Genomic DNA, 24,692 nt, shown 5'->3' with positions numbered 1-24,692 from the left:
TAAATGGATAATATTTATTTATCGCTTCGTAATATAGACAGCTTTCCACGAATATTAAAATAAAAAATCATAACAGTTTTGTTAAACCCGAGGGGCCGAAGACCCGAGCTAACAAAAATAGTATTAATCTTTTTATTTTTTTTTCAATATTTATTGAAAGCTGTCTGTAATACGATGCTATACATGAGTTTTTAGTAAGGCTAAGAACCGGTCCTAATCCATCGGATATTAATCAATTTCGATGCCAAACTGAAAAACAATTGATAATTTAACCTTCCTCTAAGTAATATGTTAATAAATTATTAGAAAATGGATGAATTGTCACTCTTTGTTTGTTTAATTTACTCTGTTGCTTTTTCAATGGAGTATATTCATATCCTCTCCATCCCTGGCATGTATGTAAGAGTTTATTTATCTAGCTGCACATCAAATATGCCAGAATAAAATTGCAACAATTTTCCAGAGATGCATAGATAAGACATTGATTAAAAAATATAAATTTCTAACAGAAATGATTAATAAACAAGGATAAAACATCCATAAGTAGTGAAACACAAAAAAGTCCAAAAACCTTCTAAAAAGTAGTCTGACCGCCAAGGATGTTTTATAGTTGATTATGCTCCTTTGTCAAAAAGTTTAAGCCTATTATCTTTTTTAGGAGCTGAGAAAATCACGTTTCCCCAAACGTTTCAGACAGATGGACATTTCAAATTATACAGTAGCTTCGCTACTAAAAATGCTGAAATTAGATTCACCCCCTGAAACCTTTAAAACCCCTCAATTTACCCAACTAAAGAAAAGCTTGGACGTCCTTACCTATATACCAATCTTTTTACCTCTGAATAATAATTTTGCATTTAATAAGTTAGCTATAAATAAAAAGCATCGGATATTGTTATAACAGGATTTAATATGAATATGCAATTGCTTTACATATTTTATTTAATCATCATAATTGCCAATAATCTCTTCTTTGTAGAGCAGAGGCTAAGCACATTTCCTTTACTTTACCCCGACTTTAATCTGACAAGATACTCAAAAAAAATTATCATACCTGCACTGTTTCATTGTCTCTTTTTATCAAATATGTTGTTACTTGTATTTCTTATCATTTCTTAAAACATATATATTAATACCTAAGCTCTTATAGGCCATTGTGGAGATTTATTCCTTGTTTTAAAAAATTGCATAAATTTAAATGTTAAAAATTGCATGAAACACATGTATATATGAATAATATGTTTAATTTATGCAGAAAAATCATCTGTTTTACACATGAATTTAAAACATTCAACATGGTATTATATTTTGAAAAATAACTCAACACTTTTATATGTCCATTTAAACATTTTGATTTTTAACTTTTTGTATGATATAATTAACCCATTCATCTGACTGTTGAGAAAATTATTCCCATGACAACAAATTACAAGATTACAATTAAAATTAAATTCTAAAAATGAAAATATGTCCTTTACTGTATAATGTATTTAAGCAATTTCGCAAAAAATGTATACAATTTTGTTTAGACTTATAAATTAATATTCTGCTTATTAAGTTATGACACTCTACAAGAGTTATTGTTCGATTGTCCTTCCTTCTGTTTTTAGAGCTTCGCTTTTATTGATGTTGCCTTTATTGGTTTTAGTTGACACATTTTCGTAAAGGTATTGCAATCAAAGTGTTGGATATCTATGTTTATATACAAAGGTGAAAACTCGCTGGTTTGATTAACAATTACCAAAGTTATTGAACAGCTAATAGTCAAAATGAAACGATTTCTGTACGAAGTTTTGACGCTTAGGTTATTGGTAATCGTTAAACATGCTGCTTTACAGAGAATATAAATAAAATTTCTATATCTATTATTTTTTAGAGGAAAATATAAAAATATTTATAAATGCAAGTGGGAAAAGTTTGACATATTAATAAAGGAAACAAATGATATGATATTCATGGATTTAACAGTTAGGGAGTTGAATCCATTTTTATAGAAGCAGAAATATAATCTATGATTATGGTTTGGACCCTCTAAAACTGTAATCTACCTTTCCACTTTCCCCTCTCTTGGTGAAGATATCTTCAACGCCGATACGCTTTTTGAAATATAAGATTCTACTTTCCCTTCTCTTGGTGAAGATATCTTCAACGCCGATACGATTTTTGAAATGTAAGATTCCACTTTCGCCTCTCTTGGTGAAGATATCTTCAACGCCGATACAATTTTTTGAAACTTAAGATTCCACTTTTGCCTCTCTTGGTGAAGATATCTTCAACAAGAGAGACAAAAGTGGAATCTTATATTTCAAAAATCGTATTGGCGTTGAAGATATCTTCACCAAGAGAGGGGAAAGTGGAAGGGTAGATTACAGTTTTAGAGGGTCCAAACCATAATCATAGATTATATTTCTGCTTCTATAAAAATGGATTCAACTCCCTAACTGTTTAAGTAGAGGCAAATAATACATATTTTTCATCTTACAAATAAAATAATTAAGATTAACAATTTTGAGAATAAAAAAGGACTAGTAGAATTTTAAAACTTATTTAGAGAGATAAAAGATCTTTTATTCTCATGTAAAAATAGCAGAATGTCTATGTATCTATCTGTTTGTCTGTCCATAGTATATTTGGGTAGTCGCTAGTCGTTGGTAACGTTTCACAAGTTTTAAAACTCTATGTATACTGTATAGGCTCTTCCTGGATTGAAATTCTTTGTATTAGGTTTGGTGAAATATAGGAAATTTACGCAAGACGAGAACTCCTGCAGGCTAGATATAAGTTTTTATTTGCCCTAATGAGTTGCCCATGAATAAATATTACATTAAGTCGTGTCGAATTATCCGAACAATTTTTAATCAACTTTTCCCTGACCAATCTGTCAGAGGCAACATTGCCTGCACAAACTTTTGGTTTAAGTTTTAACAATATCAAATATATTTGCATACAACATAATTTATCGACTTGCCTGCGGTTGCAGCTTATGTGTAATACATCTGTTCTTGTATGGCGCCAAAATAAAAGTGCAAGTAAAAATATTATTATTTCAGTCAACATAATAAAACAAAATTATAGGATCAGAATATTTACAGAGTGATACTGTCAGACTAAAGTTGCTGGTCAAATGGTTCTTGCTGGTCCTGGGACATTTTACAGCAGCATTTAGATGAACTTGTAATATTTACTTGATAATTTAACTATATTATATTTTCAGTGCGGACGGCAACTTCGAGGTGACCCTGGCGACGAAGGCGACGCTGTACGCGGAGGGGAAGGTGGAGTGGAAGCCGCCCGCCATCTACCACAGCTCATGCGAGATGGACGTAGAATATTTTCCATTTGACGAGCAAACTTGCATCATGAAGTTTGGAAGTTGGACCTACGATGGAACTCAGGTGGGTTGCGTGCCAGGGATTCAAAGGGATAAGACAATGGTCGATCAATTGATGTACATCCCCAATGATGATACAGAAAATTACCCCTTCTGTAAATTACAATTAGTGGTTGAAACGTTTAGACACTCAACGAAATGTACAAACCAATCAAAATTCAATAAAAGTCTCTAAAGTTGTCAGGCCAACGAAAAAGAAAAGTTTATTATAAAACTTTGGGGACTAGTTTTTATAAACAATACAATGGTCCCCTCCCTCCCTGGTTGGTTGCAGGGATAAAAAATTGATAGATAATTTAATCATCCCCATTTTTATATATTATTCCTTATTCTAACTGCCATAGTTCTTTCATTCTTTGGTTGTTTTATTTTTGGCTGATTCTATTTTTAAATCAAATATATGTAAAGAGATAGGGAAAACTAAATATTCTAAAAATATCACTTTTACCTCCCAAAAATAATTTAAAAAAAGAACTTTTATAAAATAAAATCTTCAATCACATATGACTTGAAAATGTTCAAAGGATAAAAGTTGTTATATAAGTTTCTCGTCCTCTTTGCTTTTTTGAATTTTGCCATCCTTATATTGTAAAATTTTGTGGATTCTATTTTTATTTGTTTAAATCTAATTACGCTTGGCAGAAAATAAAGTTTTACACTTTTTGTTTGTTTTTGTCTGTATCAAAAAAAGAAATAAAATTTCTATAAAATATAACAAATCGGAAAGAAATAAAGATTAAAGAGAAAAATTTGCGTTGTAAGAATTTGGTTGAGATTAATTTTTAAGACTGAAAATTTGTGCAGTAATATTTAGCTTCTTAGTTCTAACATTTTTTTCAGAATTTGTTCCTTTCTTCAATATTTATGATATTTTCTGTGTGTGTATGTATGTGTGTGTGTGTGTGTGTGTGTGTGTGTGTGTGTGTATGTGTGTGTGTGATTTTGTTTTGGGTTAAGATAGTTTAATTTCAAAGTTTACACATAAATTTATTTGTTTTGAATTTTAGTAGCGGAGAAACTTGATATCATTAATAGAATAGGCGTCTTACAATAGAATTGTTTTCTTATATCAAAGTAATCTGATCTGTGTGTGTGTGTAACGAAGGATCTTGTTAACCGTTGAACCGATATGGTTCTCCTTTACAGTGTAGCTTCTCATAAATTCTGGGAAGGTTTAAACTATTTTGGGGGAGTGAACCACAAACTTCCTAAGATAAATCGCTCCTAAAAATTACCCCGTCTTACCTTTCTTTTAAAAGCGAAGCTTTTCTATAATTAGGATAGGTTCGTACGTCCGTCCGTCCGTCCGTCTGTCCGTCTGTCCGTCTGTCCGTCTGTCCGTTCGTCCGTCCGTTCGTCCGTCCGTCTGTCCGTACGTCCGTCCGTCACAAACGGATATCTTTTTTCGTTAATTTAGACATGTTAGAATTGTCCTATCGATTTCAAACCTTGCATGGTGATTCCTTTAGTAGTTAGGTACGATTTAGAAAGCGTAGCAACTCTATAATCATAACCTGAGTGTCCGTACGTCCATTTTAAACATGTTGATGTTTTTACTTTTTTAATAACACATTTTTATATGATTTAATCATCCAATTGATCTGATTTTTGGTATGTTGATTCCTGGGACAACAAAGTATAATGTTATAAGCAAAGCAACTCTATAATCAAGTCCCAAAAATGTAAGTATGTCCATAAACATTATCCTGTATCAAGCAGTTTTCAACAAATTTACTTACAATTTTGCTCCGATTCTTATACATTTAAATTCTGATTATTCAGTTCTGACACTAAAGAAGTTTTAATGTCCGTCTGTCCCACCGTTTCAGTTCTTCGCTTTTATGGATGTTGTCATCCTTGTTTATACTACTATTTAAGGTTATGGGATGGGTCGAATTTCTCCCAGCCTCAAGTGCCCCTAGAGGCCTCTAGAAGAGTAGCCGTTAGTCAATAATAAAAAAACTCTACTAGTTAAAATAATGAAATATAATAAGTGAGTCCAAACTTAAGAGTCATATTTCAAACATTTTAATAAAGATAAAAAGTAATGCATGTAATATTTTATTATGCACGAAACATCCATTTTCTACATCAATTCAATATATAAAAAAAGGAGCAAAAATTTTAAAAAGTAAAAAGGACGGGTGACATTGCAACTTATGGGGCGATTCTTCGTATTTTTCACAGTAGCTTTTCTCCTATTTCTAGCACCTGCGGGGGCTCTAACCCTGCAGGGCCAATTACCTAACCATGTGGGGCAATCACCTAACCCAATATAACCTAACCTAACCTAAAATAACGTATAAAAAGCCATTTTAAAAATACGACGAATCGCCCCAAAAGGACTACATTTCGCTTCTCGCTTTTTATAATTACTATTAGCTGCGTCCCGAGCATCTAGTGGCTCTTCTTTGAAAAAAAGACTTGAATATATTAATAAAATAGCCTAAAACCATCATAGGTGCCATGTAAAGCTTCCCTAAAATGGAAATTTCAATCGGTTTATTTATCAAATTCGTATGCTTCTAAAAAATACATACATACTATTTTATTTTGTAGATATGTGTTGATGTGAAGTCTAAGTCTAATATTTTATAAAGTTTTTATTATTTGTTGACAAAGTGAAGTACGTATTGATCAACCTACCAACATATTATAATTGAATAGAAGCCTTGCTTTGACAATGTTATAAATGGATTTATTATTACTTGGATCTTACACCAGATTAACATGTACTAATAGAGTGAAACTTGTAGGTTGCTAAAATAACGATCCCCCTTCCCCTTTCTTTACTCCATCCCCTCCCCTCCTACTATATGACCGAACTGACCAATAAATAATGGCCATCTTATCAACCTAATTTGACAAAAAAAATTCCCTGTCATGAGAAAGCTCAAAGTGTCATGTGTTACGTCTTAAAATACGTCTATAAAGAAGGGATGAGATGAGAAGACGGAAAGGACACCCCTAAAAAAGAAAAAGATTTTTACGACGTCACACATGACACTTTAATATTTTTCCCCTGTCATGATATCCACGTATATTCTATATCCATTATGTTTTATTACAACCCTTTGAGCAACACTTGTTTTTACTTAAATAAAGTACCATTTTGTATAAAATAGAATGATTTATCACAATACATAACTTAAATTGACCATGTTTTAGAAATTGAGGGCTGGAATAAAATGAAAAAAAAATAAAAGGGATGCTTTTCTATAATGAGTATCTGTAATAATAATGCGAAGCTCCAAAATTATGAATGGATATTGGGAAAAAAATGAATATAGAGCAAATTCATAAAAATAAACATTTAACTTGATATTCACGAAACATTTAAAATTACGAAAACTTAAACACTTAGGAATGGCTACAATGAATAGATAAATCTTAAAGAAACTTTGTGAAACTTTGAAGAATGTGAACTTATTTAATCCCTGAAAATTTCAGCCGTTTATCTTTAATTTAGTTTTTGCTTCGCTACTTATGGATGTTGTCATCTTTGTTAGTATTTTCATTAGTTTTCCATGGAATAGAAAGATTTTTCAAAATTGATTACTTGGGCTTATAATGAAACTGTTTTAGTATATTAGGTCAAAAATGGTCTGTTTTGAAAGCAGTTTTGACAGAGTTTTGGTCATATACATGTAATGTTATTATCGAACTAACATAATTTATAATACGATACTATAAATAACTATCTAATTATCTTTTTTTAGGTTGATCTGAGACATCGAGATGAAGAAATAAATAAAGATATTGTAGTAATAGGTAAATAATTAATTTATATACTTATCAATAATGTCTCAGCCTTGTGACGTATTAAAAATGAGGCATTATCCCTCTCTTTTATCCCACTTCTCCTCTCATTTCCCTCATTTTTATGAAGTCACATGGCTGATTTCCTGGACACTTCGTCCAGCAACCATATAAATATGGTGTAAGATTTATTTTGTACGTTTATCAGAATGTTGTGTTTAAACATGTTTCTGGCTGTTGTTATTATATGTTTTATTTAAAAATACAAATTACAATTAACGTAGGTTTGACATTAGTAAAATGTTTGATTCAACAAAGGTCCACATAATAATAACATTCGATCTATTATTATTTGGTGGTTGCACCAGATTTTCATGTATTCTGATAATTAAGTAATGCTCGCATATGGCTAAAATTACGATACTCCCTATCCACCCTCTTTACCCCGTTTCTTTCCTCAAACTGACCAATAAATGAGGTCTCAATTAGCGACGACCAAATGTTTCCCTGTCAATATATGTACGTATACTGTATCAATTGAAATAACAATAATGCCTCTATATAATTAAACTAGCAGCTTCGCCCCTGGCCTCTAGGGGCTTTGCCACAAGAGGTAATTAAAAAAAATATATAAAATTAAGTACTACTGGTGCCGCCAATAGTTTTATGTGAAGAATTCCTGTAAAAACATTGTTCGCGATATAAAAAAAAATACGTACCTAGGTACCAAAAAAATATAGGGGGGGATTTTTAATTTTTGGGGTGTTGGGGGTGTCCCACGCCACAAGAAAATGGCCTAAAACCATCACAGGACCAGTAGGTATATTCCCTGAAGAGTAGAATCCGATCGGTTTAGTGGTAACCGAGAATTTAAGGGACGGAAAGACATCATTCTACTTTGTATTATAGATAACAGGATAATAACATTATAATCTTATTGTGATGTATTATCAATGCATTACCAAAGATGACATTTTCTTATGGTTAAAAACTTTTAAATCCGATAATAAACTATTTTTTAAAAATATTTCCATATATTTGAAGAAATATTTGAATAAAAAAATGGAACACATGTAAATACTTTTTTGTTTGCAAAATGCACTCTTAGAAAACAAAACAATAATCTGAAAAATTATTGTTATAGATTTTAAAAATTTAATGAAAAGTAATTTTCTTTAATAACTGTATCCTTATAATAAAGAAACAGTATCAGTGCGTGTGTGTATGTGTCTGTACTAGAAAATCTCGCTAACCGCTGATATGTTTCTCCGTGTATAGTCCTTTCCACGACATCCCTCCATAAGGGGCGATTAGTCGTATTTTTAAAATGGTTTTTTATAGGTTATTTTAGGGTCCTACCCCAAACGTAAGAGTCCCAAACGTCAGAGTGGACAAACGCAAGAGTCCCAAACGCAAGAGTCCCAAACGTCAGAGTGGACAAACGTCAGAGTGGGACAAACGTCGGAGTGGACAAACGTCAGAGTGGACATTGCTTAAGTAAAACATCAGAGTCTATGCTATTTTAATTATATGACAATTTTGAAAGTTTTTTATACCACTGTCTACAAAATAATGGTTATGGCCGCAGCGTTCGGCCCCCTAGCCTGCCTAGCCGCAGCGCTCGGCCCCCTAGCCTGCCTAGCCGCAGCGCTCGGCCCCCTGGCCTATAACCTAACCTAACCTATCTAAGAAAAATAAGGGGACCGAATAAAGGGGGGGGGGGGAGGGTGGATAAAAAAATTCAAAATTGAAAAAAAAATTCAAAATTGAAAAAAATTTCAAAATTGAAAAAAAAATAAAAAATTTAAGAAAAATTCAAAATTGAAAAAAAATTTTGGGACTCCTGCGTTTGTCCACTCTGACGTTTGTCCCAAAAATCCTGCGTTTGTCCACTCTGACGTTTGTCCCACTCTGACGTTTGTCCCACTCTGACGTTTGGGACTCTTGCGTTTGTCCACTCTGATGTTTTTCCACTCTGACGTTTGGGACTCTTACGTTTGTCGTGGAACCTATTTTAGGTTAGGTTAGGTTATATTGTGTTAGGTGATTGCCCCACAGGGTTAGGTAATTGGCCCCGCAGGGTTAGAGCCCCCCCGCAGGGGCTAGAAATAGGAGAAAAGCTACTGTGAAAAATACGAAGAATCGCCCCTTATGGAGGGATGTCGTGGAAAGGATTATACCCGTTTCTTCTTTATAATGTCATAGTTCCTGAGAAGGTTTAAGACTATTTTATGGGAGAGTAACTCAATCATCCTAAGAGGATCCGCTTCTAGGAAAAAAATTTCCCTCCCTCCCCAAAAAATTTCAGCATTCAAATCTATGTTTTTGAGTGTTCGTTGCACCTCGTTGTAAAACTTTATAATTTTGTTTTCCTATTTTTGAAAAAAAAACTTATTCTTTGCAAATCTATTAAGAAAATAACCTGTTTAGTGTATTTAGGCAGAAAACAATTCTTTTTTTAAATTATCAATATTTATAGTTTTATTTATATTAAATAGTTGCTGAAAAAAAAGAGATTGGTAGTAAGGTCTGAGATCAAAGAGATAAGACAATGGCCGAAAAAGTGCATCCCCAATGATGTTACACAAAATTACCCCTACTTTAGATTACAATTATTGGTTAAAATGTTTTAAGACACTCATTTAATGAACCAAAAATCGATAAGTCATCAAAGTTGTTAAGCTGTCGAGGATATTAAAATGAAAATTTATGAGATTAAAATTACTTTTGGTCGCCCCGAAGGCCGCAGGCCAGGTCTAACAAAACTGGTAATAATTTTATGATTTATATTTTAATATTTGTGTAAAATGTTTGTAATTTTAATTTGATGTTATACATGATTTTCCAGTATGGCTCAAAACCTGTTCTAATCCAGCGGATATTAATCGGTTTCAAATCCTTGCTGGAAATTTGTATCTGCCTGTGCCGCATCCCTGGAATGTTTATAGGGATAGGACAATGACCAATAAATTGATGTACATCCATAATGATGATACACAATTATGATGATTACCCCTTCTGTAGATTACAATTATTGGTTGAAACGTTTGGACACTCAACTAAATGAACCAACCAATCAAATCTCCAAGGTTGTTAAGCAAACGAATAAGAAAAGAGTTATTATAAGACTTTTGGGGACTAGTGTAATAAACCTCGCAATATCCACTCTTTCCCTGGAATGTTTTGACAATGCAATGATGAGTGCAATAATTTGGTTAACTTTCTTCTCACACAAATACAAAGAGAAAACTTTGTCTTTGCAACAGTGGCGTGCACAGGAGGGGTGTGGGGGGGGGGACGAAGTGCACAGGAGGGGTGTGGGGGGGGAGGAAGTGCACAGGAGGGGTGTGGATAGGGGCGTGTATCTGGTTAATGTAAGGGGGAGGGGGGGGGAGTAATGGATTAAATTTATCAGTTTTTTTTGTGTATTTTTGAAATCTGGGTATTGAAGTACGTGATAATATACCTACTCTTTGATTGCACGACCTTGAAGTCTTGATAAAGCGTTTTTCTTGTGTATACTGCATTACTAAATAGCAGAGTTATTTTATAGTATATTTACGTCGTTATCATCTAATAACAAGCTTTGATAATAATTATATGCGCCCCTAGCAACAAAGGGCCTTTTATCAGATTGTTAGGGTAGGATATAAAAATAGCCTGAAGCCAACCTAACATTGACAACCCTTAGCCTCTAGGGGCGAAGCCCTATGAAGTAAGGGGAAGTCAACAAGCTACAAGCTACCTACTGCAAAATTTGTTTTTTTTAAATAGGCACTGCTACAGGCTACCTACTGCTACAGCCTACCTAAAAAAAAATGGGGTGGGGGATTTTTCATTTTTGGATGGTTGGCGGTGTTCCATCCCCCAAGAAAATAGCCTAAACCACCACAGGACCAGTGGGTATATTCCATGAAGAGTCGAATCCAATCGGTTCAGTAGTAATAGATATCTTAAGGGACGGACGGACAGAGGGATAGACATCATTCTACTTTGTATTATAGATTGCATCTATATACTTATCACTGTATTCACACGGTAGTCAATAATAAGTACTAATAATGATACTCTAATATACTTTTGCTAAACTAACACAACATAATAGAGGTAAAGTAGACACAAGTGTCACTGATTATTTTCAAATGAAGTCGAATTTAAAACATAAATAAAAAAGTAAAAAGATTTTGACCCTTTTCCATATGCAAAAGATAAATTAATACAAGAGGGCGGAATTATAAAAGGGGAGACGATATTACATGAATACTCACTATATGTACAGACGGACAGACAGACATACAACAGCACTGAAAAAGTAGATTTGCTTCAAAGAAATTTTTATCATAATTTTTTTTAAGGCAATATAAATTTTCTTTTTAAATTATAAAACTTTTTATGATTAGTCAGTAAAAATTTGGTTCCACATCAATGTTGGTATAATTCCCCTATACAAACACCAGAGAGGGAGGGGACATTGGTCTGTTTATTACATTAGTCCCAAAGTTTTATAACAACGTTTTCTTATTTGTTGGCTTTGGGGACCTTAATTGAATTTTGATTAGTTAGTTGAGTGTCCAAACGTTTCAACTACTAATTGTACTTTACTGAAGGGGTAATTTTGTGTATCATCATTAGAGATGTATAATTTATCGACCATTGTCTTTAGAACCGTGATACAATACACTCAAGAAATATATGTTAGTAAAATAAATTGGTAAATGAGTTTCTAATGTTTCTTCCCTATCAGGGATCTAAAGGGATAAGACAATAACCGATACATTGATGATATAAAATTACACCTGGTTAGCTTCACATAGTTTCCAGGTTGGTTTTAGGATATTTTATTTTTTATTAGATTTCAGTTTTGTGATAGTTTAGGTTATTTCCTATCCCTTCGAATAGAAAGCCCCTATTACATGTTTAGAGTTTTGGGATGTATGACAGCGGAAAAATTATCGTCAAAATAGGTTGATAACATGGAACTCATTTATTCATCCATTAGGAAGAGAGAGAGTCTTGTAGCCCGCTGCGAATTTCACTTTATTAGAGCATATGCAATTCTGGTGTAAGATCCAATTAATGATATATCCATTTTAGGTATAGACTTATCTGAATTCTATCAATCTGTTGAGTGGGACATTCTAGAAGTTCCTGCTATTAGGTAAAAATTTTTGCTAGTGAGATAACTCTATAATTGTATATGTTCGTATGTTCATCACAAACATTTGATATTTACAAAATATAATTCAGTAAAATTTTCCATGAAGATATTCTGGAATCAAAAGTTTGTGCTCTTTAAATTACTTTTAAATTACTAATGTTCAGTTCGCCCATCCAGTAGGAGGTGAGGGGATTGGGTGAAGGGGTAAATAGGGGGGTATCTTTAATTTAGCCAGCTACAAGTTTCCCTTTATTAGTATTCATGATAATCTGGTGTAAGATCCAAGTAATAATAAATCTATTATGATTGGTCTAATTTTTCTATTTGCGGATGTTGTCATAAAAAAATACATCTATTGAAATAAGATTCCTTTTTTTAGCATCAAGTGAAATAATAGTTATTTCTCGCATCGTATTATAAACGGCTTTCCGCGGATATAGAATGTACAATTATAAGATTAAAACCAGTTTTTTTGCCCCGAGGTGCCGTAGGCACGGGCTAAAAAAACTGGTTTTAATCTTATGATTGTACATTTTTATATTCGTAGAAAGCTGGATATAATACGATGCTAGACATAGTTTTTTGTATGGATGAGAATCGGTTCCTATCCACCGGATTCGAATAAATACGAGAAATAATATTACAAAATCAAGCGTGAGTAGATATCAGTCCACGCATTTGCCTCACAGTAAGCACTGACAAAATTCAGATAAAGATTTATTGCTTATTGCCTTTTAAATAGGGGATATTTATTTCAAATTCGATGGAATCCATTCAAAGGCGTTCATATAATTTATTATGGGGAATTTGGTATTTTTATAATTGTTGAGTTGCTACGCTTTATCAAATAGTAAATATTAAAGTTGTTTATGATCAGAGTTTTGCTTTTTTTAGTCAGAAGAGGATATTTTGAGTTATGTTTGTAGATAAGATACGCATCTCAAATAATAAATTTTTAAGTTGTTTATTACAATGTTTTGCTTTATATTTCAGTCAATGGGGGATTTTTTGAGTTATACTTGTAGAGTTGCTACTCATCTCAAATACTAGAAGTGCAAGTTGTTTATGATTAGAGTCTGGATTTATGCACTTTAAACTTGAACTTACTTCTTGATGAAAATATATAAAATCAAGGAATGATTAAATTTTAGTAAAAATAAGCAAAAGACTATAAAATGTTGGGGGTTTCTCTGAAAGTGCCCAGTCGAGCATAGAAAAACCCCTCCCCCTTTTATTCAAATAATTTGAAAATAAGGGTGGGTAGTTTTTCATGTGTATTTTTTTTACTTTAGATCAGGTTAGGTTAGTTAGAGGATATCCCCGCAGGGGTTAGGTATAAATTAAAATTCCCACCCACCTATTTTCATTTATTCCCAAAATAAAGGTCGGGTTCTGTGCTCGATAAGTATTTTGAGCGAAAGAACAATTTTTTTTTTTATATATGTATTTAACCATGTTAAAGTTTAATAAAAATGTTAAGTTAATGGGACAAGAAAATGATTTTTAAACCATTTGATTATCCCTCCCTGCATGTAAAAAGTACACGAAAATCAAATTTACTGGCTGATGATTGCTTACCAAGAATGAGGACAGGGAGATGGCAACTGAAGAAACTTACTTGCCTCAATTTTTTTTAGAAGGGGTATCATAATTAAATATATTTGAACCGGTCTCATTTCCCGCAAATGTTTACAGACGGACTGACGTACGGTAGTGGTTGGTGTACTGCGTTCTGGTTAGGAAAAACAAAGTTTATCCCCCCCATAGACTTTGCACTGTCGCAATTTGTCAGATCATAATCACGCAACCTTTCCTGAAATGCCTGTATGATTCAAGGAGGGAGATTTTTAGGAAGTGAGGTTTGTACTTATCAAACATCTTTAATCATGGAGGGAGGGGACTTTGGTTGTTTATTACACTAGTCCTCAAAGTCTCATAATACAGTTTTCCTATTCGTTGGTTAATCTAATTGTAATCTACAGAAGGGGTAATTACTTATTTTGTCTGTTATCATTTTAGATGTACATCAATTCATCGGATCCCTTGTCTTTCCCTTTAGATCCCTGTTATAAATCTAAAATTGGCCAGGAGATTCTCACTTCCAACTTGTGCATCCTAATTAAAACTTCCGAGGACTGCAATCATACTGACGTACAGACAACGTGAATTATAAAGTAGCTTCATCACTAAACATTTCTCTTTCTCGGTCTCTTCACAGACTAACTCAATCAGATATAAATTATAAACATAAATAAATAAGATAAAACAAGGATCTATTTAACCATATAAAAGTAGATATATTATTACTTTGATCTTCAGATTTTCATGTTCTTTAACAAAGAAAACGCAGTGGGCTAAAATAATAATTTCCCCCCTTCCACTACTTTCACCCCATCCCCTATCCTCCTACTGAATGAACGAACTGACTAATAAATGACAGGGGATATAGCAACCAAAATTGACAACAATATTTCCATAATGTCCACGTATATTCTACATCAATTCATTTGAGTGGTCCAGCTATAACAAGTCTAAATAAAAAAGTGTGTCGTATGGACAAATAGGTACCGTCCCTAAATCACGAAATATGATATTTGTGTTTGATTTATATCATGTTTAAAAACAAACAAACAAAAGATCTGTAAGTTCTCGTATCGGACGGACGGACATACTGACGTATGAACACTGTTGGAGTAGCTGCTCTACTGAAAATTGTGCAATCATACACAAAATGAGTATTGAATAATAAAAAGATGAAAAAGTATCGGTCAGTCTTATGGGTTAAAAGATTATCCTTATACTAAAGTAACAGGATGTTTGTCTGTTTGTCTGTATGTCTGTACCGAAGGATCTCGCTAACCACTGAACCGATCGGGTTCTCCTTAACAGGGTAGCTTCTCATAGTTCTCGGGAAGGTTTATAACTATTTTGGGGGAGGGTACAACCAACGCCGCCCCTAAAACCCCCCCTCCTCCCAATAAATATTATTTTTTTAAGACTAAAAGTGGGGAGGGGTGGTCGACCCCCCTCCCCCACAACAAAAAATAATTAAATCCCCCCCCCCCCAAAAAAAAAATTATTTTTAACTTTCTCTTTTAAATCTAAAATAAAAAAATCTGTTATCTAATTCAACTCCCCCTCCTCAAGAGGCCTCTAGGGGGCGTTTCCGCTAGTACATTAAAAAAATATTTTAAAAAAAGTTTGATATTATTGTCCAAAAGCAACAGCAATATTATTTTCTTTTATATTAAAATGTTAAATGTAATATATCTGAAACATTTATTTGACATGTATTTGTTGAAAGCCAGTCCAGCTAGACAATGACGGACAGTTTTTCTTTTCTTTTTTCCCCCTTGGTTAAGTCTATATAAAAACAAGGATAACAACATCCGTAATAGCAAGGTTCAACAAATCATACAGACAAACAAACATTGACAAATATAGAATAATTATATTAATTAAATATTTATAAGTCTTAGAGAAAATTGCGTGTCAATCAATATTGTTTTTTTGTCCTTAAATCATGTTAAATTATCAGTTTATTAGGATATTATTTTCAAAAAGATATTATTTTCAGAAAATTTAACTGAACTTACGGACTTTCTAGCTGGTAATGGTTATAGAATAGCTATACTTTTTAAATTGTGCATAACTATTAAAGGAATCACCATTCACCATGCAAAGTTTGAAATTAATATGCTTATTCTAACATACATGAAGAGACGTTAGAATATACCTTTTCCTTTTTAATCATTAATTCCATTACAGGGTGAATTTTATTTCTCATAATTTAAAATGTGAATTAATGTGCGTTTTTTCTCCTATCCCTTATGATCCCGGCCTACAAACTTAACCTATTTATATAATTGCTACGGTACTAAAAATGTACTGTTAAATTTTCTGTAAGAATGTTTAAGAAAATAATTTCTTGCGTCATCATCTAGAAAATGGTTTGCAAAAGTCAATATGTAACCATCAAATCATTTCTCTTTTTATCAACGCACTCTTTTTGTAACAAACACACATACACACACGCATACACGCCCACACACAAACATTAGACAAATATAGGATTTGGTTCCATATCTTTTTAACAGTTTATGTTTTGTCTTGTTTGACAAACAATAATTTATATTATACTAGCGGCTACGCCTCTAGAGGCCTCTAGGTGCACTTGAGGCGGGGGGAGTTGAATTTGATACCCACTTTTTATTTTAGTTTTTAGAAAAAAATTTGGGAGGGTGGTGGTACAATCCCCAAAAATAGTTATAAACCTTCCCTGGACCTTCCCATGAGAAGCTATTCTGCAAAGGAGAACCCGATCGGTTAGATCCTTCGGTACAGACAAACAGACAGAAAAACAAACAAACAAAACTTTTATTGAATTTTGAATGGTTGGTTCAATAAGTTGACATAACAAGCACATTTCGTTGGTTTACCTAATCAATTTTAGGGGATTGGGGAGATTGACACCCTTATAATACATGTATATCATACACATTCAAATTTCTATAAATCTAAATTTTTATTTTCTATTTTCCCATAGAGGGAGGGGACAATGGACTGTAAACTGAACTGGTTCCCTAAGTTTTTTTTAACACCCTCTCTCAATCGTTTACTTTATTTATCAAATCTTGATTGGTTGGTAAAAATTAGCAGTGTTTAAAAGTTTTGATTTACAGAGAGGTAATTTTGTTAACCGTAATTCGAGATGTACAATAATTAACTGTCTACTATCTTACCCTTAAGGTCCCTAGAGACTTTGTGATGGCGTCAGATTAAAGATTTAGCTCCTCATCTCTGGACATTTTTATCTTAACAAGATAGACTTTCCAAAAAAATAATTTCCATTTGTTAGCTAATTATCGCATTTTATTATCCACAGCTTTATGCGGTAAATAAATTGAAAAATTAAAAGATTAATTCTAGTTTTGTTTGCCTCGAGTGGCCGAAGGCCCACACAAACAAACCCATTATCAATTATATACATTTTATTTTATTATTCGTAGAAAATTATTTATATTACGATACAATACATAATTATTTAGAATGCCTGAGAACCCAGGGAGTAAGGGAGGGGACAATGGGCAATTAATTCAATTTAAGAGTTATCAAAGAAAGGAGAAATCCAGATTAATCCAATAAATTATGAGGAAATTTGAAAGGGATTGTTAATTGAATAATAGATTTCCATAGCGTCATGTAAAGTGAAATCACAACTTGTTTTTGATGAAATATATTGAGGTTTTATGGTGTGATTTTTATATTACAAGATTATTGGACCCCGCCAGCTGAGAGCTGGCTGGGCAAGAATATGACTGCCCCTTTTTATTCTGTTTATTTCCCTTGCCCCCACCTCCCTTCTCCCTGTTTGCTACATTCAAAACTAACACAACAAGTAGTTATTTCCCTTGCCCCCCACCTCCCTTCTCCTCATCTGCTACATTCTAAACTAACACAATGAGTAGTTATTTCCTTTGCCCCCACCTCCCTTCTCCCTGTCTGCTATATTCAAAACAAACACAACGAGTAGCGGCATTTCATTCGCTAGTACCCAAACTCAGTCAGAAACTGCTAAATTCCTGCACATTCCCTTTAAGCCAGTACCCAAAGTCTGAGACTCCTAAAAATTGAATATTCGATCCATTGTCCCCTCCCTTACTCCCTGCTGAGAACCAGTTCTAATCAAGCGGATATTAATTGATTTTGAAGCTGTACCGGAAAAAAAAAACATTTAAAAGAAATATAATCAAATATTCGTCTATTTTCATTTAATCAAGATGTTATTGAAACAAAACACCAAAAATCTAATTTTGAGACAGGCTAATACACATACACACTTATCCCAAGTTCCATATCTGTAATTAGTTTTGAATTCTAGGAGACAAACACACTTCTTATCTCACCAATTATATCTAATTACAAATCCCAGAATGTATCCCCAAGAATCCGAGAATGTATGTCTGCTGATATAAGTTTTCTCCACCTCCACAAAGTTATCAAAGCAATATCTAGACCGGATAGTACTGGTTATAGTATGTTAATATTTGTCTTAGATAAGTTTTTGGCTTTAAAGCTTCACATTGGCCCCTACTTTGTTACAATTATTTTCTAAATCTAGAATTGTATGAGATTGAAAGACATTAAATGACTAACATTGATAGGAATGTATTTAAATATGTTCCTATTTGTTTATAACTTAAATGTTTAGATTTTCAAACTATCCTTTTATAAAAGTAATAGGAGCTCTATGTATGTTTATGTACCAAAGGTTCTTGCTAACCGCGGACCTGATATGGTTCTCTTTTAAAACTACAACTATAACCACAAAAAAGAAATTGCCCCTACAAAAAAAATTACCCCTCCTCCCAACATAAAAAATGGTTTTAATCTTGTAATTGGTCTGTCCACATTACTTAGGTAAGTAAAAACTTCTTACTACCAACAAAAATAACAAAAAATGTAAATTGATGAAACAGTGAAACCAACAACCAGAGTTTTATTTGGCCATTTTCTTGAATTTCAATGCATTTAATGTCAAGAAATCAGACAAATAAAATTTAACTTGTAAAAAAGTGAAATGGCCGTAAAAAGACATTTATTTTCAAGCTGAACACAGAGACCAATCTAGTGCCAAGGAAAATGGCCATTTCCTTTTTAATATTGTCTCAAATGTTTGTGAAAGTTTTCTAGCAGCGGAGCATTTTGACATGTCAACTTTCATATTAAAGTAGAAAGAGAGAACAATATGAGAAAAGTAGAAAAAGTGCAGTTTTATAACATTTTAAAATTGAAAAATATATGTTTTTAACCTTTTTATGTATTTTTTCATCTAAATTTGCTTTAAGAATAATCAGAAAAAAAGGATGACAACATACATAAAAGCAAAATTCTAAAACTGTAGGACAAATGAACATAAACATTTGTTGAGTGTCAGAACTGAATAATCATGATATAAATGTATAGGTTGAATAAAAATTGTAAGTAAATTTGTAGCAAAGCTGCTTTTATATAGTATACTGTTTAAGAACATACTAACATTTCTAGGACTTGATTATAGAGATGCTTGGCTTATAACATTTTACTTTGTTGTCCTAGGAATAAGTATTCCAAAAATAAGTTCAATAGGATAACTTATCAAATAAAAATTAGTTGTTTGATATGGAAGTACGGACATTCTGGTAACAATTACAGAGTTGCTTTGCTTTCTAAATCATACCTAACTATTACAGGAATCACCATGCCAAGTTTAAAACCGATATGAAAATTCTATTATGCCAAAATTAACAATAAAAGTTTACCTTTACAGACAGAAAGACCAACAGTAACTATAGAAAAGCTTCACTTTCAACAAGGTTCTGAAAGCAGAGGAAATTGAAAATAAAAAAGAAAAACCTCACACACAAACGTATAGGTGTATACATAAGGTGTAGAAGTTGGGGAGTATACCAAAGTCTTGTTCTTTTACACTAACAAAGCCGTTCTAAATTCCCCAAAAATCATTCAGAGGGTGTGTGGATAGTTAAACATTATTTGGGTACTTTTCTCCCCCTACCTCCAAAGTGAAAATTGTGCACACTTCAATGCACCAACAATTAAATTGTTATTCATCGATTCGTATTATTGGCAGCTTTCCGCGGATTATAATAGTAAAAGTTATAATATTATTTCTAGTTTTGTTGGCATTAAAGGACCCTGGGCTAACAAAACTGGAATCAATTATATTCCTTTTATTTTAATACTCGTGGAATATTGTCTGTAATACGATACTATACATGATTTTTTAGTATTCCTAATAACTGGTTCTAATTAATCGGTTTCAAAGCCATGTCTATTTTGAATGAACACATTTCTAAAAATGTGAAAAATAAATAGTTATTTATATTATAAACATTACCCATATTCAAATATATTATTTATAACATTTCAACTATAATTAATATACACTAAAATACATTATTTAGAGAATGATTAATAATTAATGACCCAACCATAGGCGTGCACATAGGGTGATTGGTTGTGTTATTACTTTCTGATCATATTGATCAGGGAAAAGGGAATGTGATTCTGACAAACAAGTCTAAAGGAAAAGTTCCCCACAACCCCTTCCCCTTTTGCTCCCCTTCTTACCCACCCCTCTTCAGTTACATGGAAAAAAAAACAAGATAAACCCCCACCTTACTTTCAAAGGTTTCGTGATTTTTTGTAGAATTGATTGTTAGAATAGCAAGGTCTGATATTGATATTCAAAGGAGGGTTTTTTCCCCCATTCCCAGGAAAAAATTTTTAGAAAGTTAGCTTTCTAGTAGAACAGGGGGTGAAATCAATATTTGACCGCAACAAAACACTCTACCAAGGATGTCCAAGCTTTTTATTTTGAAAAGGGTAAAATGAGGGTTTTCAAAGGTTTTAGTTGGAGGAATCTAATGCATTCTTTTTTAATTTGAGAGGGGTAGGGGGTAAAATGAGAGATTTTAAAATTTGATGTTTTACCCCCCACCTTGGACGTCTAAGCACCAGCCCTTCGTAAAACCTTTCAAAAAAAATCGTTAAAATAAATTGTCTTGCGTTGGAGGTATATCAAAGGAATATTTTCTTCCTCCCCCCCCCCTTAAAAATAATAATAAGCACGCCCTTGGACCGAGCATAGTGTTTAATTATTTAGCACTTTTGTTTTATATTGTTTACATGCTGCAGACCCATTTTCAGTATTTTATTGCAATTTTATGTCCTAGCTACGCAGAGGCTTTAAACTTTATAGTAGCTCCATCATCCGAGCAATTCTACAATTGACTCATGTTAAACTGTACGTTCAAATCAATACTCGATATGTTTTTTAGTAGCAAAGCTATGCTATACTTCACTTAATGTCTGTCTGTTTGTCAGTCAGTTTGTAGCGTTTTGGAGGAAATGTGATCTTTTTGGCTGCTATTTACGATGGAAAGCTGAATTTTTTGTGATGTTTCTCTGTACAAGGATTTACTTGGTTTGTTGGTCAAAGGTTTCGTAAAAATTATCGCATAATCTCTCTATAACTTAATTTGTCTCAACATGCCATTATTTAATGCCATTTATTTAAAAGCCCGGCTACTAAAAGACTTGATTATTATTGTTATGAATACATACATATGCAGGGAATGAGGGGATATTGGATAGCAAATAATATAGGTACCTAAAATCCAAATATTTAAATAGAAAACAATCTCTCATAATAGTTATTTCTTTCATTATTATAAACGGCTTTCCGCGGATATAGAATGTACAATTATAATTACAACTGGTTTTAATCTTATGATTGTACATTTTTATATTCGTAGAAAGCTGGATATAATACGATGCTAGACATAGTTGTTTCGTATGGATGAGAACCGGTTCCTATCCACCGGATTCGAATGAATACGAGAAAATGTAATTTTAATAAATCTCGATTGATGGTTCAAATGTCTTAACTTTTCTGCAAAGAATTTTAATCTTCAGAGTAAGAATTTACATAAATCTATCGTTCATTGTCTTATCCCTTAAGATCTCTGACAAATATGTGTGTTTAAGAGTCTTTCTCATATTCATTCGAATCCGGTGGACAGGAACCGGTTCTCATCCATACGAAAAAACTATGTCTAGTATCGTATTATATCCAGCTTTCTACGAATATAGAAATGTACAATCATAAGATTAAAAACAGTTTTTTAGCCCGTGCCTTCGGCACCTCGGGGCTAAAAAACTGGTTTTAATCTAATAATTGTACATTCTATATCCGCGGAAATCGGTTTATAATACGATGAAAGAAATAACTATTATTGTGTTTTATTAGAAAATTCATTGCTGCCGTAATTCTAAATAGTCTATGCTTTATTACATCGACTTCAATTGTAATTTAAATATTTTGTAAAAGTTATTTACATTAATCGATGTATTAGTACATGGATGCTGCACCAGATTTTCATGTACTCTGATAAAAAGGTGCTTGAAGCTGGTTGAAATAAAGATACGCCCCATTTGCCCCATCCCCTATCCCTCTTCTGTAAGAACGAACTGATCAATAGAAGTTATCCATAGACCAAGCTTAATTAGCGACAAATTTTTCCATGTCAATATATCCACGTATATCCCATATCCGTTCTTACATATTTACGCTATGAATCATGATTCTCTTACTTACTTTGTATTATGTCCACTAACCCTAAATAGTAAACAGGGAAATGTGATTTTCCCGTCTCCTATTTAAGATAGAAATCTGATTTTTTTGTGAGGATTCCCTGTACGATGGATAGACAAAAGTACAACTTTATAGCATCTGTTGGACTTTAGTTCCTAATTAACCTAACCTAATCTTTTTCTTTTTTTTTAGGAATGTGAAATTCTACACCTGTTGTGATGAACCTTATCTAGATATTACTTTCAATATTACTATGAGAAGGTAATAATTATTTAGATATTAATTTCAATATTACTATGAGTAGGTAATAATCATTATGATATTACTTTCAATATTTCTATGAGAAGGTAATAATTATTCAGATATTACTTTCAATTTTACTATGAAAGGGTAATAATTATTTAGATATTTTTTTTCAGTATTACTATTTGAAGGTAATAATTATCTAGATATTACTTTCAATATTACTATTAGAAGGTTATAATTATTTAGATATTGCTTTCAATATTACTATCAGAAGGTAATAATTATTTAGATATTATATTCAATATTACTATGAGAAGTTAATAATTATTAACATATTACTTTTAATATTACTATGAGAAGGTAATTATTATTTACATATTATTTTCAATATTACTAGGAGAAGGTAATAATTATTTAGATATTCATTTCAATATTACTATGAGAAGGTAAGAATTACTTAGATATTACTTTCAATATTACTATGATCAGGTAAGAAATATTAAGATATCACTTTCAATATTACTATGAGAAGGTAATAATTATCTAAATATTACTTTCTATATTACTATGAGAAGGTCAAAATTATTTAGATATTACTTCTGATATTGCTATGAGAAGGTAATCATTATTAAGATATTAATTCAACATTACTAGGTAATAATTATCTAGATATTACTTTCAACTAAGATAATGAATAATAAAATGGAAATAAAAATAATAATAAAAAAGAGAATTGTTTCACCTATTTAAAATCACATATAAAAAAAATTTAAATGTTAAATTTCTAAGATTTACATAATATAAAGTAGAGTAATTTTACCAATTACCTTTCCTAAAATATAGAATTTGTATCATATCAAAAATATGCAGAATCTTATTATTTTTTATTGATTTATATTTATTAAAATGAAGTAGCCAATAGTAGAAATCTTAGAAAATGGGACAATGTGCTATAATGATGATAAACATAATTACCTCTTATATTAATAAAAGTATTGGTGGATAACTTCAGACATTTTTACTTTGACTTAATCTAATCAATATTCAATCTCAAAGATTTTAGGCTAGCGAAAGTCAAATCTATTCTATTAACCTAAACCTAAAAAGGGATTTGAGACGGGGATACTGGGTAGCCCCGCAGGGGTTAGGTTTAGGGGGAATTTACCCTGTCCCAAATTCACTTAGTTTAAATTGATTTTAAAAGTAAGAAAGCGTGGTATCAGTGTTCAATATGTACTCCGAGGGAAAGTCCCAAGATATTCTTATGTAACCCCGACTTGATCCGAAAATTGTCTTTGAATAAGATCTGGAAGTGAAGTTGTAAAAACGTGTCATAAAAGTAATAAAACAAGGACTGGTATGTACTCTAGTAGCGAAGCCTATTCTTCAAAGTAAATTTATTAATTATTTGTCCCACACTTCAAATTTCATTAATAACCAGGAGGGAAAGGACATTGATCTGTTCATTGCACTAGTCCCTTTATATATAAACGTTTTCCTTCGCTTAACAACTTTGGGGACTTTTATTGAATTTTGATTGGTTGGTTTATTAAGTTAAGTGTCCAAATCAATCACTAATTGTAATCTACATTTAGGGTTAATTCTGTATATCATCATTGGGGATGTACATCAATTTATCGGTCATTTTCTCATACCCTTAGATACCTAATTAATAGCACAATAGAAAACAAAAATTCTAACTAATCGTGATATTATTAACATGCCAAGCCACCCCCCCCCCCCCACCCGCTTTTGCCAATAATTTGACAAGAAAAAGCCAACCAACCAACTTACTGACAACCATTTATAGAGAGGCTTCGCTACTATAGATTCTCCAAATATGTCTTTTTCACAACTAAATTGAAGGAATCTTCAGAAACATTATTTCAAATTTACATAATGTTACTGGGGGCGTTTTTAGAAAAAAACTTCCAAGGATGGAAATAGACTAAAACCATGATTTATTAGATGCTATATTCCAT

The 24,692-nt window shown here is 32.3% G+C and overlaps 1 protein-coding gene across 1 annotated transcript in view; it reads left to right on the top strand.

Annotated features, from left to right (window-relative positions):
* LOC145327064 (acetylcholine receptor subunit alpha-like) overlaps positions 1–24,692 on the top strand; it is a 120,221-nt gene that overhangs the window by 41,839 nt on the left and 53,690 nt on the right. Inside the window, exons 4-7 of the mRNA XM_080170583.1 lie at positions 3,215–3,395; positions 7,111–7,162; positions 12,245–12,308; positions 22,657–22,725. Of these exons, the coding sequence (XP_080026709.1) occupies positions 3,215–3,395; positions 7,111–7,162; positions 12,245–12,308; positions 22,657–22,725 (366 nt within the window). The remainder of the gene's footprint in view (positions 1–3,214; positions 3,396–7,110; positions 7,163–12,244; positions 12,309–22,656; positions 22,726–24,692) is intronic.

This window comes from Acartia tonsa, chromosome 8, assembly GCF_053477335.1.
Source record: "Acartia tonsa isolate MP-2025a chromosome 8, ASM5347733v1, whole genome shotgun sequence".
NCBI lineage: Eukaryota > Metazoa > Arthropoda > Copepoda > Calanoida > Acartiidae > Acartia > Acartia tonsa.
Note: the sequence above shows the minus strand (reverse complement) of the source record. Positions and strands in the feature narration are given on the sequence as shown.